This window comes from Diaphorina citri, unplaced genomic scaffold (genome assembly GCF_000475195.1).
Source record: "Diaphorina citri unplaced genomic scaffold, Diaci psyllid genome assembly version 1.1 scaffold1512, whole genome shotgun sequence".
Classification (NCBI taxonomy): Eukaryota; Metazoa; Arthropoda; class Insecta; order Hemiptera; family Psyllidae; genus Diaphorina; species Diaphorina citri.
In genome coordinates, this window is record NW_007378938.1 from 27,073 (window position 1) to 45,502 (window position 18,430).

Here is an 18,430-nt window from a genome sequence, read left to right on the forward strand (position 1 = left end):
TGTTTTGCAATAGCATTGACATCATTACCGGTGAGGGTTTTTGTTAAAACGCTGTTGTTGGAGTCTTACATTTCTTGCTGAAGAATGCCGATTTCGCGTCTTGCTCAAAGAATGTCACTCACTTGTTATGAAAATTGAAAAATCTTTAGTTATACCTACGTAGATAAAAAATATTTACTCAGAAATTAATCTTTAATAATCAATCTGGATCTGAACGAGGCAACGAGGCTGTGGGAATTTCTTATGGAATGATGAATCAATTAATAACTGGTAGAATGAGGTAGGCGATTCTCTTATCGATGGAATTTAAATACCCGAGTAGATTAGTAGAATCGGGCGCTTACGGTTGAGGGAGTAAAAGAAAATATTGCACAGAATGGAGGAGAAGAAGAAAAGGAAACAGAATAAATAAGAAAATGTTTGAATGGAATGAAGAAACAAACCGAGGAGAAGTAGAACAGAGAATATGAAGTAAATTGTATGAATATTCATAATCAGTAGGGGAAACAAGCCCTAATCCGACCCCCCCTGATTCGGCTGGCTATTTGGCAAATTATGGACTTTGCCGAGAGCCAGAACGTTTTAGACCTTTTCCAGTCCGGATTTCGAAGGCGTCATAGTACAGCCACTGCTCTTGTCAAAGTGACAGATGACATACGTCTGTCACTTGATGCAGGCGGGAGCGTATGCCGTGACGTCAAAGTTCACGATTTACCGGCATTTTTTTAATCGATTTATCTCGGGATCTAAAAGTCTCTTGTCCTGCTTGACATGAGTAAAGCCTTTGATTCTGTAGATTTTGACGTACTCCTTGCAACTTTAAAACGGATGAGACTATCGGATAATGCCCTATCATGGATAGCCTCATACTTACGAGGACGTAGGCAACGAATCCTGCATGATGGAAAATATTCTGTTTATGAAATCGTCACCCAGCTTTCTTTGTATTTATCGTATTTCTTTATATACTCGTACCTAGATAAATTTATAAAAAATACCTATTTACCTAAAAAAAATCCTCACAAGGCTGAATAAGTGAATACACCCCCATACCATAATGTAGTTATACTCATTACTATTATGTACCTAATACTCCAGTAAATCTGAATGAATATCATTACCATTACTTACTTTTAAGATCTAGAGAATTTGCAAGATCCAGATAGTTGGAAGTTATAGATTTTTCAAGTGGACAAACTAGTTTTGGAATAATGTGCAGTTACGTATGTTTCAACATAGAGCTACTGACCCAATGTTTCATACATATGTATATGCTGTTACATACATAGAACCTAATACAAATTTATGTATATGCTGTTACCTGTTACATACATAGAACCTAATACATATGTATAATGTATATGCTGTTACGTACATAGAACCTAATACATATGTATATGCTGTTACATACATAGAACCTAATACATATGTATATGTTGTTACATACATAGAACCTAATACATATATATGCTGTTACATACATAGAACCTGGTAGCTACAGAACTGTTGTGTTGCACTTTTTTGCACACCGTGATAATTGGGGGCAGGGACGGACGAAGCTTATTTGGAACCCTGTTTGATTAACTCTCAAGTAGCACTTAAGCATCAATTCCAAACGTCTGATTGGTCAAAATTGACTTGAGTCTGACTTGAGAGTGAGAATTTCCGTTCCTAGTTCATAAAAATATGGTTGTCAGACAGCAATCTTTCATGTATATTTCTTTAAGGTCTTTGAGTCTTCTGTGTATTAATAATGTATTATTAATTTTTAATCTTCAAAGTTTTCATTCTTTATTTATTTATTTATTTATTTATTTTTTTTTTTTTTTGATAAACCTTTATTTTTTTATTGTTTATATCTAAATATAAGTATTGCTCAACTCTTTTCTTGACCAGTTTGTCGAAAGTCTCGGCCCTGTATAAACCTATTAGGTTCATTTTTCACTAAAAGTCACACAAGTGGGTTGAGGCATATAGGGGACTTTAAAGTTTACTTTTATAATGGCAAACACCAAAGAGGGGGAGGTTAGAGGGAGACTTAATTATAATTACTTTTTGAGATGGTAGCCATTTTTTTTTTACTTTCTATATTATAATTAAATGTATAGGTACACCTAAGTTTTCCCTCAAGGATGGCTGTTCTATTAAGTTCTCACTTTTTTTTTCTCCATGTTTTACCTGTTACCTGTCTTAATGAAAACTGAATTAATTAAAGGCATGTCAAAGAAAAAGTTAAATATTCGCACAGCTAATAGTCTAAGCAACGTACATAGGTTAGAAGGTGTCAAGTTAAAATATTATGAAGATCTTCGGAGCAATTTACTTGAGACGAAAAAAGAATACCTATGTAATTAAGTCTTTGTCAAACCTCTAAACCTCTAAAAAAAAAAAAAAAAAAAAAAAAAAAAAAAAAAAAAAAAAAAAAAAAAAAAAAAAAACAGGGGAAAAGAAAAAAAAAAAAAAAAAAAACAAGCAGCAACAGGCGAAAGAATGTCTAAGTGAAAAATTAAATCATGTCATTAAAGTAGGTTGGTATTAGGTATGTTTTGCTCAATTATATATTTCGTTTGATATAACTTGATGATGAATTTCCATTATTTATGAGAGGTCTTTGGTCAATAAAGTTACGCGAGAAAATTGTATAGAGTTCATAATAATTATAGATAATTTAAAGTGTTCACTAAGTTTTGTGTCTCTTGTAAAAAAAAAAAAATATGTCGCTATGTGAACTTATTTATTTATTTAATTAATATACCTACGTATAGGTATCTTATTTATACTGCCGATGTCAGCTAAGACTAAGAGTCCATTATGCCAACAGTAGGTACTTAACTGTTTTGCCAATTTATTGATTTATTTCCTTTGACTACTTCTGATAAGAACCTTCATCAGTTATAGGTACTCGTACTTTAGAAGACTTTATAAGTATGTAACTATGTAGTTCATAAAAGTTACAAGAGAATTACAGTCTCCCATTTTTATTGAATAGGATATTTTGCATAATTACATCCTCATTTTGTGTACATCATGTAGATAAGTAAAATAACATCCTTATTTCGTCACACTTGCTGTTACATACATAGAACCTAATACATATGTATATGCTGTTTCATACATAGAACCTAATACATATGTATATGCTGTTACATACATAGAACCTAATACATATGTATGCTGTTTCATACATAGAACCTAATACATATGTATGCTGTTTCATACATAGAACCTAATACATATGTATATGCTGTTACATACATAGAACCTAATACATATGTGTATGCTGTTTCATACATAGAACCTAATACATAATTATGTATGCTGTTTCATACATAGAACCTAGTAACTACAGAACTGTTGTGTTGCACTTTTTTGCACACCGTGATAATTGGGGGCAGGGACGGACGAAGCTTATTTGGAGCCTTGTTTAATTAACTCTCAAGTAGCACTGCTGAAGCATCAATTCCAAACATCTGTTCGGCCAAATTGACTTAAGTCTGAGAGTCTGACTTGAGAGTGAGAATTTCCGTTCCCACTTCATCAAAATATGGTTGCCAGACAGCAATCTTTCATGTATATTTCTTTAAGGTCTTTGAGTCTTCTATGTATTATTAATTTTTAATCTTCAAAATTTCATTATTTATATTGTTGAAAATTCAAATGTTTTTAACTTTAGGTGCCATAAAATTACACAACTTAAGTTCAAAACAAGTCCCGAACCCATAAATCAATAAAACTGTTTCAACATAGAGCTACTGATCCAATGTTTCATACATATGTATATGCTGTTACATACATAGAACCTAATACATATTTATGTATATGCTGTTACCTGTTACATACATAGAACCTAATACATATGTATAATGGTATGTAACTATGTAGTTCATAAAAGTTACAAGAGAATTACAGTCTCCCATTATTATTGAATAGGATATTTTGCATAATTACATCCTCATTTTGTGTACATCATGTAGATAAGTAAAATAACATCCTTATTTCGTCACACTTAACTGGCCAATAAATTCACAACATACTCGATGGTACCTGTTACAATACCGGTATTTATCTTATCATTAAACAACCACCTGTAATAGATTCTTATCTACAATCAGACGATAGACAGTTGCAAAAAAAGTAGGTACTAAGAGGTTATATACAGGGTGTCCCGCGAACGACTGTACAACGCTTGAGGGTTGATGTAGGACCTAAAGGGCTACCAGAAAAAGTGCAAAAAAAGTAGGTACTAAGAGGTTATATGTAGATATTGTAGATAAATTAATAATAAGTCAGCTCCCATGGCGTATAGAGGTCACTGCACAGTAGGTACTAAGAGGTTATATGTAGATATTGTAGATAAATTAATAATAAGTCAGCTCCCATGGCGTATAGAGGTCACTGCACTCGCCTTGCACGCGGGAGACCCGGGTTTGATTCCCGGCGGGGTCAAGAAATTTGTATCATGCAAATGATTGATCCCCGTGACTGGCTGTTGCGGGACCCACTCAGCCTCGTGAGGAAAATGAGTAGCTATGACATGTAAATGCGCATAGCGACCGGTGCCAGGCATAGGTATGTGTATGCTGTTACATACATAGAACCTAATACATATTTATGTATATGCTGTTACCTGTTACATACATAGAACCTAATACATATGTATAATGAAAGTTTTCGTATCTGTACGTGACATGTGAGCATACAGGGTGATCATAAATAGAAACTTTTAAAATTTCAAAACATGTTTAAAATTTCAAAAAATGTTTAAAATTTCAAAACTCTTTTGCTCATTTCAACACTCAACTCACATTCAAAACTCAAAACAAAACAAAAAGAGGTTAACTCTTTTTAAGAATTTCATTTTTTTTACATGAATATGGATGATGTCATTAATTTGTTGTTGTTGTTGTTGTTGTTGTTGTTGTTGTTGTTTTTTTTTTTTTTTTTTTTTGTCGCAACGGGGATGATGATCTTTGGCCGAAAGTCCTTGGTATTGACGGACTTGGGGCGGAGACCCAATCGTCGTCAAGTCCCCGATCGATTTCAACATAGGCCTTTGATTCGACCATTCGACCCTACTTTCAAGTGGGTTTTGATTGACATGGTGTAGGCGTACCTCAAGGATTCATATTAGGACCTTTCAGAGTTCTATGTACATAATTATACCCATGTTAGTGAGAAAATTGAAGACAAGAATATAAAGGAAATAAAGAAGGGCCCGAAAAATCAAGAGCTGGACTTCGAATGGGCAGGGATATGAATAGAGGACACAGAAATTTCCTATTGGGACTTCCCAATAACAAAATCGGACGAGCTAGGTCGGTTGTCGGTATTTATAATCACACTACATAATCTATATATGCACGAGAATACAAAACCTATGTGTGTGACCAACAAAACGTATGTACTTAATTATGTAACCATGTAATAAGGTGGATAAACTTACTGGTAACAATTGTGGGTGTCTGCCAAATATAGGCACCCCAGATATCAGTATGGACATCATTTAAGGTCTCCTGATAACAAGTAGGTGCGCGACCAATGTCATTATGAATTCAACGCGCACAATTCCCGGGACGAACGCATTATTAGACTAGATTCATATTTTTAGCTTTGAGTTCTAGATTCTGTTTCAGCTTTGAGTTCTAGTTCTATTTTTTTAGCTTTGAGTTCTAGATTCTGTAGAACAAAGTCGTGATGTTATCGAACATCCATAACATCGCCGAAGATCGAGGTTCTGTTTTGCAATAGCATTGACATCATTACCGGTGAGGGTTTTTGTTAAAACGCTGTTGTTGGATTCTTACATTTCTTGCTGAAGAATGCCGATTTCGCGTCTTTCTCAAAGAATGTCACTCACTTGTTATGAAAATTGAAAAATCTTTAGTTATACGTAGATAAAAAATATTTACTCAGAAATTAATCTTTAATAATCAATCTGGATCTGAACGAGGCTGTGGGAATTTCTTTCTTGATGGAATGATGAATCAATTAATAACTGGTAGAATGAGGTAGGCGATTCTCTTATCGATGGAATTTAAATACCCGAGTAGATTAGTAGAATTGCCAAAGCTACATGCTAGTTTTAATAATTTGCTTTTTTAAGTTTTCCTCGCACAAGAGTATTCCAGTTTAAGTGGTAACAAGACTTCAAAGAACCCCCATTCTCTTTTCTTCTTGCAACATTTCTTTTTCCTTCTTCGGGTAGATATCGGGTCGCCCTGTTGAAGCTACGTGTTGACGAATGAACTATAAGTACACCTAGCGCTTTCTTTATTTAGACTATTTTAGACTGTCAGGGTTGGACAGAAGAACATGTAGTCCCTATATACAGGGTGTCCCAGAATTTATGCTTTAATTGATTTTCTCGGAGCCTGTTCGAAATTTCGAAAAACAAAAAAAAAAACGTGGGTAGATAATATTAACAAAATTAATTAGAAAATAGTAAAAATTCCGTAAAAATAATAATAATAAAAAAACATGAGTTAGTAAAAATCAAAGTAGGTACCTATAACCCGTTGTTGATTTAGCATTTTAGCAGAAAGGTTCTGCCAAATCAAAAACAGGTTGGTTCCCCACCTCAAGAATTGGTAGACCAAAATTTAGCAACAACATTAAAAGATTATGTTAGCATTGTTAGCAACAATACCTAGATATAAGGTGATTTATTTGCTCATTTCTGAAATAAGTAAATTCATGACATAGAGACCAGTAAGTAAATAATTATAGGTACATTAAAAAAAGCTCTCACGGTTTATTCGTTTTTTTTTTTTTTATTTATACTAAAAGTCAGCTGTACTACTTTTACTTATACAAAAACTACGAAAACTCGTTATCTATATGCTTTATTTTATCACTAACACCAATGAAACGATGCTGGACATCAGGATTGCACGAGTGCATTCGACCTAATTGGCAAAAAACGAGATGAATTTTGCACTACCTGCATTTGATTGTTGATATCATTATCACTTGATTCACTTGGTAGGTATGGTGACAAAGTTTCAAGGTATTCTAGTTAGTCCAATACCAAGAAGAGTTAAAAAATTAGCTAAAAAACCAAAAGCAGAACAGTGAAACGCAATGAACTAGTGACTGTACGTGATTCAACAAATGAATTCGGGCCTCAGTTTTTTTTTTTTTTTTTTTTTTTTTTTTTTTTTTTTTTTTTTTTTTTTTTTTTTTTCAAGCAGTTTCGGTATTGGATTTGTTAGTAATCCATTGACTGTTCACAAATACAACACATTACGAGTAGACATGATGAAATTAAGACCAAATGAAGATCTTTTTCGCCTTAACACTGAGGAGCAAACGTTAAACACTTCCAGAAAGACCACCCCAGAGGGTTACGTCACTGATCTCACACTTCCCACTGAAATGATGAATGACAAAGATATACCACAAAGAAACGAGCAAAAAACGAATAGGTACGTAGGAAGGGATGAAAAGGCACAAGGCAGAATCGTTGAGAGAAACGGGGAAAATATGTAGAAGAAGTAAAAAAAGAAACGGATAGAAAAGCGGGGGAAATGGAAGAAGTAAAAGCAGAAACGGAGAAAATGGAAGAATCAAAATAAGAAATGCAGAGAAGAAAGAGGGAAATGGAAGAAGAAAAAGAAGAAAGGGAGAGGGAACTGGAAGAAGCAAAAGCAATTGTAGCCACAATAGCAAGAGGAACGTCAACACCGATGGTGACAAACGTTGTGGTGCTCCGTTTCTTTGTCAAGGCTGAAAATCAGTCGATGAGAACGGAAAAGCGCTACTTTTCAAACTCCAACGTTTTATAATATTGTACACGTAGTAGATTGTGATGCTTGGTGCATTAAAGTAACTTTTAGTGATATTATCAAACAGCTTAGGTAAACATGTATCTCAGGGAAAATAGGTAAAACAACGGTAACTGTTAAGGCTCCAGAATGACCAGCATACAAAATTGATACCAATATAGAAAAACGAAGAAAAAAATCTCGAGTTTTAAACCAGGTTTAACAAAAATTAATGACTACAAGACCACTCAACAGCACAATGCAAATGAAAGTTCATCGAGCGCTTACGGTTGAGGGAGTAAAAGAAAATACTGCACAGAATGGAGGAGAAGAAGAAAAGGAAACAGAATAAATAAGAAAATGTTTGAATGGAATGAAGAAACAAACCGACGAGAAGTAGAACAGAGAATATGAAGTAAATTGTATGAATATTCATAATCAGTAGGGGAAACAAGCCCTAATCCGACCCCCCCTGATTCTCCAGGAGAACTTTCTAATCCGAAAGGTACACAAATTGGAGAGAAAATGTCTACGGAGAGATTTAAATATGCTGGGAAAATGATGAATAATATTTGGGCCGGGTGTGCTGTCGACTTAATGTATTTGTAAGCCGACCTCTCACTGAAAGATGGATTGTTGTAATGGAAGGCTTCAGATTTAGCACGGCCTTGGAGACTAATTCTAATGTAGAAGTTGTGTTCTGCCCAAAATATGTAACAGGAAACTGTTATTTTGATCCCCTAGTCCTAAGGTTTCTGTTTGGAATTCAAGATACCATCAGCATATCATTCAATGCTGTCGACTTAATGTATTTGTAAGCCGACCTCTCACTGAAAGATGGATTGTTGTAATGGAAGGCTTTAGATTTAGCACGGCCTTGGAGACTAATTTTATTCTAATGTAGAAGTTGTGTTCTGTCCAAAATATGTAACAGGAAACTGTTATTTTGATCCCCTAGTCCTAAGGTTTCTGTTTGGAATTCAAGATACCATCAGCATATCATTCATAATTTTGACTTTTAACAAAGTATTACCTACAGTTTGGGAAAGCCACAATTAGAATTTCTAGAATTACAATCACTTGTCACATCAATCTTGTTTAAGTCCCTATTTTGCCCTCATTTGTTTGAGAATTTGACCACAAAATAGAACTCCAAGGGTTTGACGAAAGAAAATTTCGCAGGTATTTACTTCCCCCAGTAGCTTCAAGCAGTTTCGGTATTGGATTTGTTAGTAATCCATTGACTGTTCATCACTCACAAATACAACACATTACGAGTAGACATGATGAAATTAAGACCAAATGAAGATCTTTTTCGCCTTAACACTAAGGAGCAAACGTTAAACACTTCCACAAAGACCACCCCAGAGGGTTACGTCACTGATCTCACACTTCCCACTGAAATGATGAATGACAAAGATATCTGATATACCACAAAGAAACGAGCAAAAAACGAATACGTAGGAAGGGATGAAAAGGCACAAGGCAGAATCGTTGAGAGAAACGGGGAAAGTATGTAGAAGAAGTAAAAAAAGAAACGGATAGAAAAGCGGGGGAAATGGAAGAAGTAAAAGCAGAAACGGAAAAAATGGAAGAATCGAAATAAGAAATGCAGAGAAGAAAGAGGGAAATGGAAGAAGGAAAAGAAGAAAGGGAGAGGGAACTGGAAGAAGCAAAAGCAATTGTAGCCACAATAGCAAGAGGAACGTCAACACCGATGGTGACAAACGATAAAGAAAAACTCATTTCTCCTCGTAATCCCTGAAGATCACATGCACATGAATGTATTACCAATGTATTACTCAGCAAAATATAGAAAGTCATACAGGAATTCATACAGGAACTTACCTACAACTCTTCTACAAAATCTTCACTTTCTATACTTACTTTCTTACCTTTTCCTTTTTACTTTCTATTACATTATGGTACGCATAACTTCTCTAAAGCGACACTACTGACACTACATCGATGGACGGTTTACTGAATGAATGAATTAATAACCCTGAACATGTATCAAAAGCCCGTGGAGCTAATAATTTTGATGGAGGTCTTCATACAAACTAGCACAATAAAAAAATATTTTCTCCTTTGCAGGTTTCCCTGGAGAACATGTACGTGGGAGGAGGCTGTACGCTACCCCGAGGCCAGTGGGCCTCGTTCTACAAAATCTTCACTTTCTATACTTACTTTCTTACCTTTTCCTTTTTACTTTCTATTACATTATGGTACGGATTATAGGGAACCTCGAGGATATTAATGAGGAAGTTATTCGAATCGGTCCAAATGTCAAAGTCGGGAAACGGGTAGAAATGTCGGTTTTACGGTTCCCTGAGTCAAAAAAGGTGGCTTTTTAGCAAATCGTCTGCAACTCTGTACATAATATGTACAACTAGGAATGTGTGTATCTGTTTACAATTTTACAATGTCAAGAACGGATTTTCGTAGAGCGACACAAATTTGTAATGTAATAGAAAATCGTGTGATGTTCACACCAGATTTTTCTTTTCTGGAATATGTATCTGTACTTTTGCAATATTATTTTGAATTCAATTTTTTTATTCACATATTTATGTGTATTATGTTCCCATAATCCAGCATTATTATGTTAGGTTCAGCTTGGTTTAGAAAAAAAAAAGGATTGGTGCTTTTCTGCAGGATGTTAGTCTAGGTCTAGGGAGACAGGAAAACGAACTCATCCTGACAGGAGGAGTAACAGGAATAGCTTCCTTCATACGATCCTTTTTCAAATGTGTGTTTTTTTGTAATCTCTAGTTAGTCCAGCTTTACAAGATGGTTGCTCAGATACAACGCCACAAGCGATGGTTACGGTTTATGGACGTTTTTCTTCATCGAGAGAGAGAGAGAGAGAAAGAGAGAGAGAGAGAAAGAGAGAGAGAGAAAGAGAGAGAGAGAGAGAGATTTCTTTTAGCGAACGAATGAATTGAGGCAGCACCGAATTTGGAATTCAATTTTGTTTTGCTTTCTTAATGCAAAACATTGGATGCTACGAGAAGATAGAAACAGCCCTAAAGCTAACATAACTTCTCTAAAGCGACACTACATCGATGGACGGTTTACTGAATGAATGAATTAATAACCCTGAACATGTATCAAAAGCCCGTGGAACTAATAATTTTGATGGAGGTCTTCATACAAACTAGCACAGTAAAAAAATATTTTCTCCTTTGCAGGTTTCCCTGGAGAACATGTACGTGGGAGGAGGCTGTACGCTACCCCGAGGCCAGTGGGCCTCGTACGGTGGTGGAGTGGCCGGCGTCAGGTCTCGGCCTCAGGGGACATTGGTACGGACGAGGCCAAATATACCTCCCTCTGTGGCCGAAGAGGACTCACCAGGCTCAACGAAACGGGAGAGCACCGTCTGACTAACAACTCCTCTCTAGTATTAATTACCCTTGCACAAAACTCTTGTAAATATGATTTGGACTTCGTAGATGGGCAAGCATGTCTTGACAAGCGTCAGTCAAGTGTGGCACGCGAACATCAAGAGTTTGATTGGATGCTCGACCTATCATGTTAATAAAGTCATGAGTTCCAGGACCACAATCTAAGTTCAAACTTGTTTAGGGCTTAACCGGTTGCCACCAGCACATCAATCAAAACTTTGTACGGTCAAAATGGTTGACGAACGAGGCTTCTTGTCAAGCATACTTGCTCGTGTACGGGCCCCTTTTTTACCTAAAACTGTTTATCGAATTTCTTCGCTGTACTCTTTGTTTCTATAGCCTTCTTACATCTGTCTTTGTGTACATACGCTCCAGATCCTTTTTCAATTGTGTGAAAATGTTCATTCTGTACAAAGTACGTCTTTTGAATACGAGTTAAGTTTTCCATCTTTCCATTGAGATTCTTCTTTTGTCTTCTTGTTTTTTGTGTACAAATTTTTATACATGTTTATATTCTACAGCGAAGATTCAAATTGGAATGTTTGACATTTCCGTCTATAGTAAGAATTCAATTAAAAACTGTTATAAAAGGAAATACTCGAGGAATAATACCTGGGTACCTAACTACCTAGGTAATAATAATCATAAACGAAGAAAAAAAATAAAATATATAAATAAACTGTGAAAATCGGACTTCATTTGTAGGGTTCCGCATTTGTAACCAACATAATGTTCAAAGAATTGTTTAGATTTACTCATTTTAAGTTTAATAATCATGGCTGTTTTCATACAATGTAAATAATATTTTAGTTATTACCTAATTAACTGATTTTAGTGGAATTGAAAATACGATGCCTACTACATTATACATAATAGGTACGAGTAGGTAATTATGTTTAAAGGTTACAATAGTCTCTTAATGGGTCTTATGTAAAATTGGGCCAACATTAAAACTTCAGCGCACAAATGTTATGCTTTTTTTTCTGTTTTTAAGTTCAAATGTCTGCTTTCAAGTCTGTTTTTAAGAATTGATTCCGAACTTTACCAGATTTGGCACTCACATCAACACTGTGTTTGTTGACAAAACCTTTAGACTCAAGTAAGGTTAGTTACCAAATCAAAGTTCTTGTTAGGGTCATAAGGGATGGACATGCCACAGACCACACAAGTCTAATAGCAGTTCTATTGCTATGAAATAAAAACAGCGGTGAAACACTCATTACTGCGCAGTGCGCACGAGACAGTTTCATTTGATAACCACATTACCTACCTATTGTAATATTCGATTTTATAAAAAAATTTGTGATTCTCTTACCATATTGAAATTTTAAGGCAAATTTTCCGGGACTGCTTGCATCTCACCCATTCTGCCACTAAGAGCGAGTCAACGAACTTTGCTCAAAAATGCACTTTAAAATTAGCTGAAAAGACAGTTCTTTCAAAAGTAGGTACATATTATGACTATTAGGTATCATCATATTAAACCTACCCATTTGCTACAATATATTTGCCTTTATTTTATTTTTATTTTATTTTTTACGCTGTGTTGGATTTTGGGGCGAGATGGAAGCAATCTTGAATTTTATTTCTTACAATTTAATTATGTACATGACATGAAAAGCAGTGTTTGTGCTAAACACCTACTAAATCCACCGTTCTGAAACCTTCATCATGTTCTTCAATTACGATTTCATTTATTTGACTTACTTTGAAGGTTTCATAGAGGGAACTGTAAAAACAGAGGTCTTAGAGTCCCGAGATCGAAAAGAGAATGTGGCCAGGATAGGAGGAAGCCAGCCTCTCTAAGAACGAGCCTTATCTGTTTAGGATAAAGTACCACCCTCGGAGAGCATTAAATCCGTGACCCGTGACCTATAATTGCTTACAAGGTAGACGCGGTACCCACCAAGCTAGTAGACTGGACATGGACGAACACTGTTTATTGAACAGTCTTTTTACCACAATTAGCCCAGGGGTAAATTCCAATTTCTTACTTATCTAGGCTGACTCAATAACTCGGAAGGGGCCCAGATATTGTTTTCGGTAGACATAAATATCAAACTAATTTTAGATACCAAACTGTGTAGTAGTACACATAAATTTACTGTCTATTCAGTTAAGGGGATAGGTCTGATTTTGCCAAATTTGAGAGGAAATTGATATTCATATGCAGCAGGTAGGATAATTTTAAAGATAGGTAATATGTATGTATATAAAAAGATGATTATATCGATTGAGAAAAGTGCCAAGTTGAACAGTTAGCTAGCTACTAAATCAATCATTCGATATTTCACAATCACAATTCAAGGAAAACCAAACAATGAAGCATGTCCCCCTAAAAAGAATAAAAAAAAATCGTGCCAAACTAATCATAAGGTTGAGTTCATAAAAGTACAAATTGCAAAGTGATGAATAATAAACAATAAATAACAAATAGATTTGAAAATGTAAGTTATAGCTAGGTCCTAGAAACCTAGATGCCAGTTGAGTGATTATTGGGTTAGGTATTGGCGTTGTAGTTTGCTCATCCCTGCTTGGAAATATAAATATTATTTAAAATAAATGTTGAACTCATTATTAATTTACTAAAAAGAAGTCTTATTTTATTTTCTGGTGGTTATGTATTGTGTATTTCGTTTTTGTATGTATGTGGGTATAAACGTATTTCATTGTCTGTATTAAAACTACTAATCTGAGGTTTTACATAATCTTTATCTTCAATGTTCAACACTTTAACTGGTGACAAACGATAAAGAAAAACTCATTTCTCCTCGTAATCCCTGAAGATCACATGCACATGAATGTATTACCAATGTATTACTCAGCAAAATATAGAAAGTCATACAGGAAATACCATGTGTACTTACCTACAACTCGTCTACAAAATCTTCACTTTCTATACTTACTTTCTTACCTTTTCCTTTTCACTTTCTATTACATTATGGTACGGATTAGAGGGAACCTCGAGGACATTAATGAGGAAGTTATTCGAATCGGTCCAAATTTCAAAGTCGGGAAACGGGTAGAAATGTCAGTTTTACGATTCCCTGAGTCCAAAAAGGAGGCTTTTTAGCAAATCGTCTGTAACTCTGTACATAATATGTACAACTAGGAAAGTGTGTATCTGTTTACAATTTTACAATGTCGAGAACGGATTTTCGTAGAGCGACACAAATTTGTACCTAATGTAATAGAAAATCGTGTGATGTCCACACCAGATTTTTCTTTTCTGGAATATGTATCTGTACTTTTGCAATATTATTTTGAATTCAATTTTTTTATTCACATACCTATTTATGTGTATTATGTTCCCATAATACAGCATTATTATGTTAGGTTCAGCTTGGTTTAGAAAAAAAAAGATTGGTGCTTTTCTGCAGGATGTTAGTCTAGGGAGAAAGGAAAATGAACTCATCCTGATAGGAGAAGTAACAGGAATAGCTTCCTTCATACGATCCTTTTTCAAATGTGTGTTTTTTTTTTTTTTTTTTTTTTTTTTTATAATATTTTTTTTAAAATTTTACTTTTTAAAAAAATGTTGCTCAGATACAACGCCACAAGGATGGTACCGGGTTTTATGGACGTTTCTAGCCACAAGCGAGAGTTACGGTTTATGGGCGTGTTTCTTCATCGAGAGAGAGAGAGAGAGAGAGAGAGAGAGAGAGAGAGAGAGAAAATGTGAAAACCTTTTCATATTGTGATAGTTTATATAAAATAATAATAAAAATAGTTTAAAAAAAAGTCCCTGACGACTCATTTACCAGACAAAGTTTGTACAAACGACCCAAAATTATGAAAAAAATCGAGGGGTTGGGTGAAAAAAAGGGCACTTTGCAGAAACATTAGTTTTTGAATTATTATGCTCATTTAATGGTTATTGTGGTCACTTTCATAGTTCTGAAAAAAAAAGTGTAAAAAATCTGGGTTGTCTCGTAACTTTAAATGCAAGAAGGTCAAAAACCTCAACAACCAATGCTAGTCAGTAGACTCAGTAGTCAGCAATGTTCAATCAGAAAGTTTGTGCTAAATACCTACTAAATCCACCGTTCTGAAATCTTCATCATGTTCTTCAATTATGATTTCATTTATCTGACTTACTTTGAAGGTTTCATAGAGGGAACTGTAAAAACAGAGGTCTTATAGTCCCGAGATCGAAAAGCGAATGTGGCCAGGATAGGAGGAAGCCAGCCTTTCTAAGAACGAGCCTTATCTGTTTAGGATAAAGTACCACCTTCGGAGAGCATTAAATCCGTGACCCGTGACCTATAATTGCTTACAAGGTAGACGCGGTACCCACCAAGCTAGTAGACTGGACATAGACGAACACTGTTTATTGAACAGTCTTTGTAGTACAAAGTTTGTACCACAATTAGCCCAGGGGTAAATTCCAATTTCTTACTTATCTAGGCTGACTCAATAACTCGGAAGGGGCCCAGATATTGTTTTCGGGGGTCCAAGGGGTTTTCCAGTCCCAATCCTTCCAACACCGTCAGATAGGTGTCATGCTCTATCTCACGGACTCGGAAAGCAAAGCTAGCAATAACTTTGGAACCCTATCTTTTCCAGACAAAAGGCCAAACGTGAAGCTGTCGCCGACCCTGAGCATTGTGTTGGGTGTGGGCGGTCTCCTCGTGGTTCTGGCCTGTATTGCCGCCACGCTGGTCAAATTCAAATGCTCCGGCCGTAGTGATGGCGGCAAGAAACTGGAGCGACATCGCAGTTCGAGCGGTAGTCTGAGCGGCGATAAGAGCGGCAATAGTCCGATCAAGAACGACAGCGCCGGGGGTCCAAGGGGTTTTTCAGCCCCAATCCTTCCAACACCGTCAGATAGGTGCCATGCTCTTCACGGACTCGGAAAGCAAAACAAACAATAACTTTGGAACCCTATCTTTTCCAGACAAAAGGCCAAACGTGAAGCTGTCGCCGACCCTGAGCATTGTGTTGGGCGTGGGCGGTCTCCTCGTGGTTCTGGCCTGTATTGCCGCCACGCTGGTCAAATTCAAATGCTCCGGCCGTAGTGACGGCGGCAAGAAACTGGAGCGACATCGCAGTTCGAGCGGTAGTCTGAGCGGCGATAAGAGCGGCAATAGTCCGATCAAGAACGACAGCGGCGACAGTGGTGGGGATAGCGACGAGAAGAATCCGGACATTATCCCACAACCAATGGGAGGTGAGTATGGTAATATCGATAATATATTTCAGCCAATGACAGGAGTTGGTTTTGTCGCAACGAGGATGACGATCTTTGGCCGAAAGTCCTTGGTATTGACGGACTTGGGGCGGAGACCCAATCGTCGTGAAGTCCCCCATCGATTTCAACATAGGCCTTTGATTTGACCATTCGACCCTACTTTCAAGTGGATTTTGATTGACATGGTGTAGGCGTACCTCAAGGATTCATATTAGGACCTTTCAGAGTTCTATGTACATATATCCATGATGAATAGAGTACACAGAAATTTCCTATTGGGACTTCCTAATAACAAAATCGGACGAACTAGGTCGGTTGTCGGTATTTATAATCACACTACATAATCTATATATGCACGAGAATACAAAACCTATGTATGTGACCAACAAAACGTATGTACTTAATTATGTAACCATGTAATAAGGTGGATAAACTTACTGGTAACAAGTGTGGGTGTCTGCCAAATATAGGCACCCCAGATATCAGTATGGACATCATTTAAGGTCTCCTGATAACAAGTAGATGCGCGACCAATGTCATTATGAATTCAACGCGCACAATTCTCGGGACGAACGCATTATTAGACTAGATTCATATTTTTAGCTTCGAGTTCTATTTTTTTAGCTTTGAGTTCTAGATTCTGTAAAACAAAGTCGTGATGTTATCGAACATCCATAGCATCGCCGAAGATCTAGGTTCTGTTTTGCAATAGCATTGACATCATTACCGGTGAGGGTTTTTGTTAAAACGCTGTTGTTGGATTCTTAAACAACGAATAAATTTCCATTAATCTTTTGGAGTTTCCATAAAATAATGAATTACCTAAATATGAGTGACATGCATACAGCATGGTCCAAACCTATACTTGACACTAAGCATAACAAATTCTGTTTCATCCACGAAAAGGCCAAACGATCACCCAAAATACATATTTAGTGCATGGTTTGCCAAATTCTCCTGTTCAGTTCAGTTACTAACGAACTAACCACACAAAAACTTTGTCAGTGGTCCGAAAGGAAGTTGTGAACTTTTCTTTGAAAGCATTTTTCATTTCATCATTTTTCGTAAGACTAAACGGAGTGCGACTGCGGTATGACAGCCCAAGTAAGCTCCTTGGGCTGTCGACCGTGATGACAAGGTCAAGGAGCTTACTTGGGCTGAGCTAGATTCCAAATAATAATTTTTAATAAATTAGATGATCCGATTTACATGAAGACCAAGAAATCTGATCGCATTGTGGTTGTGGATGATGTCTAGCTGATAGGAACGCCACCTTTGACACTGGTTTTCCAGGAGACATCGCTGATAGCTGCGTCAGTGACACTTCGAAGTTGGTAAGTATCTTTTTAGGTAGATACAATTTTAGCACCGGATATGACGGATATCTAGCATTACCTACCTAATTAGGAACCTATCTTCTTGTTACCTACTGCTAATTTCTAAAGTTTTAGTGGGGTTATTACTTATTACCCTGGGAGGGACTGACAAGAAACGACGACCCTGTTTAAATAGGGAAAGGCTAGGAAGAAGAAGAAGAAGAAGAAGAAGAAGAAGAAGAAGAAGAAGAAGAAGAACACGATTTTATACCTATATAAAAACATTATCCAGAGAGTCACCCATCTGGATACAAAACAAGCACAACGTTACTTAACTTCAGTGATCCATCGGGAACTAGTACATTCAACATGCTATCCCCGCTGGCGCACGTTTCACTTTCCATTGCTTCATTTTGAAATGACTGCTGCCTTCTTGCGGTAAAAGTTTGAACTCTATTTGCGTTTGTGGAAGGATTTCATTTTTGCTTGTTGTTTTTTCAAGCTTCAAACAAATTTTCACTCTTTTTTTTATAAAACAGGAGCTTTTTGTAAAAAAGTTGAACTTTTCTCCCTAGATGGCAGCACACATAGCGCTTTTGTTTCTGTTATAGGTGATCATGTTCGTTCTCGGAACGGCTGGCTTTCTCCTAGTCTGTCTTCCTTCTCTCTTAGATTTCGGGACCATAAGACCTTGGCAGTTGCAGTTCCCTCTGTCAAAGCCCTAAAAAAAAAAAAAAAAAAAAAAAATCCCGCCTC

The 18,430-nt window shown here is 36.3% G+C and overlaps 1 protein-coding gene across 1 annotated transcript in view; it reads left to right on the forward strand.

The window, feature by feature from the left end:
- LOC103516216 (neural cell adhesion molecule 2-like) overlaps nt 1-18,430 on the forward strand; it is a gene marked incomplete at its 5' end in the record, with an annotated part of 61,401 nt that overhangs the window by 25,588 nt on the left and 17,383 nt on the right. Inside the window, 2 exons of the mRNA XM_026828679.1 lie at nt 16,065-16,337; nt 17,652-17,692. Coding sequence (XP_026684480.1) covers nt 16,065-16,337; nt 17,652-17,692 — 314 coding nt within the window. The remainder of the gene's footprint in view (nt 1-16,064; nt 16,338-17,651; nt 17,693-18,430) is intronic.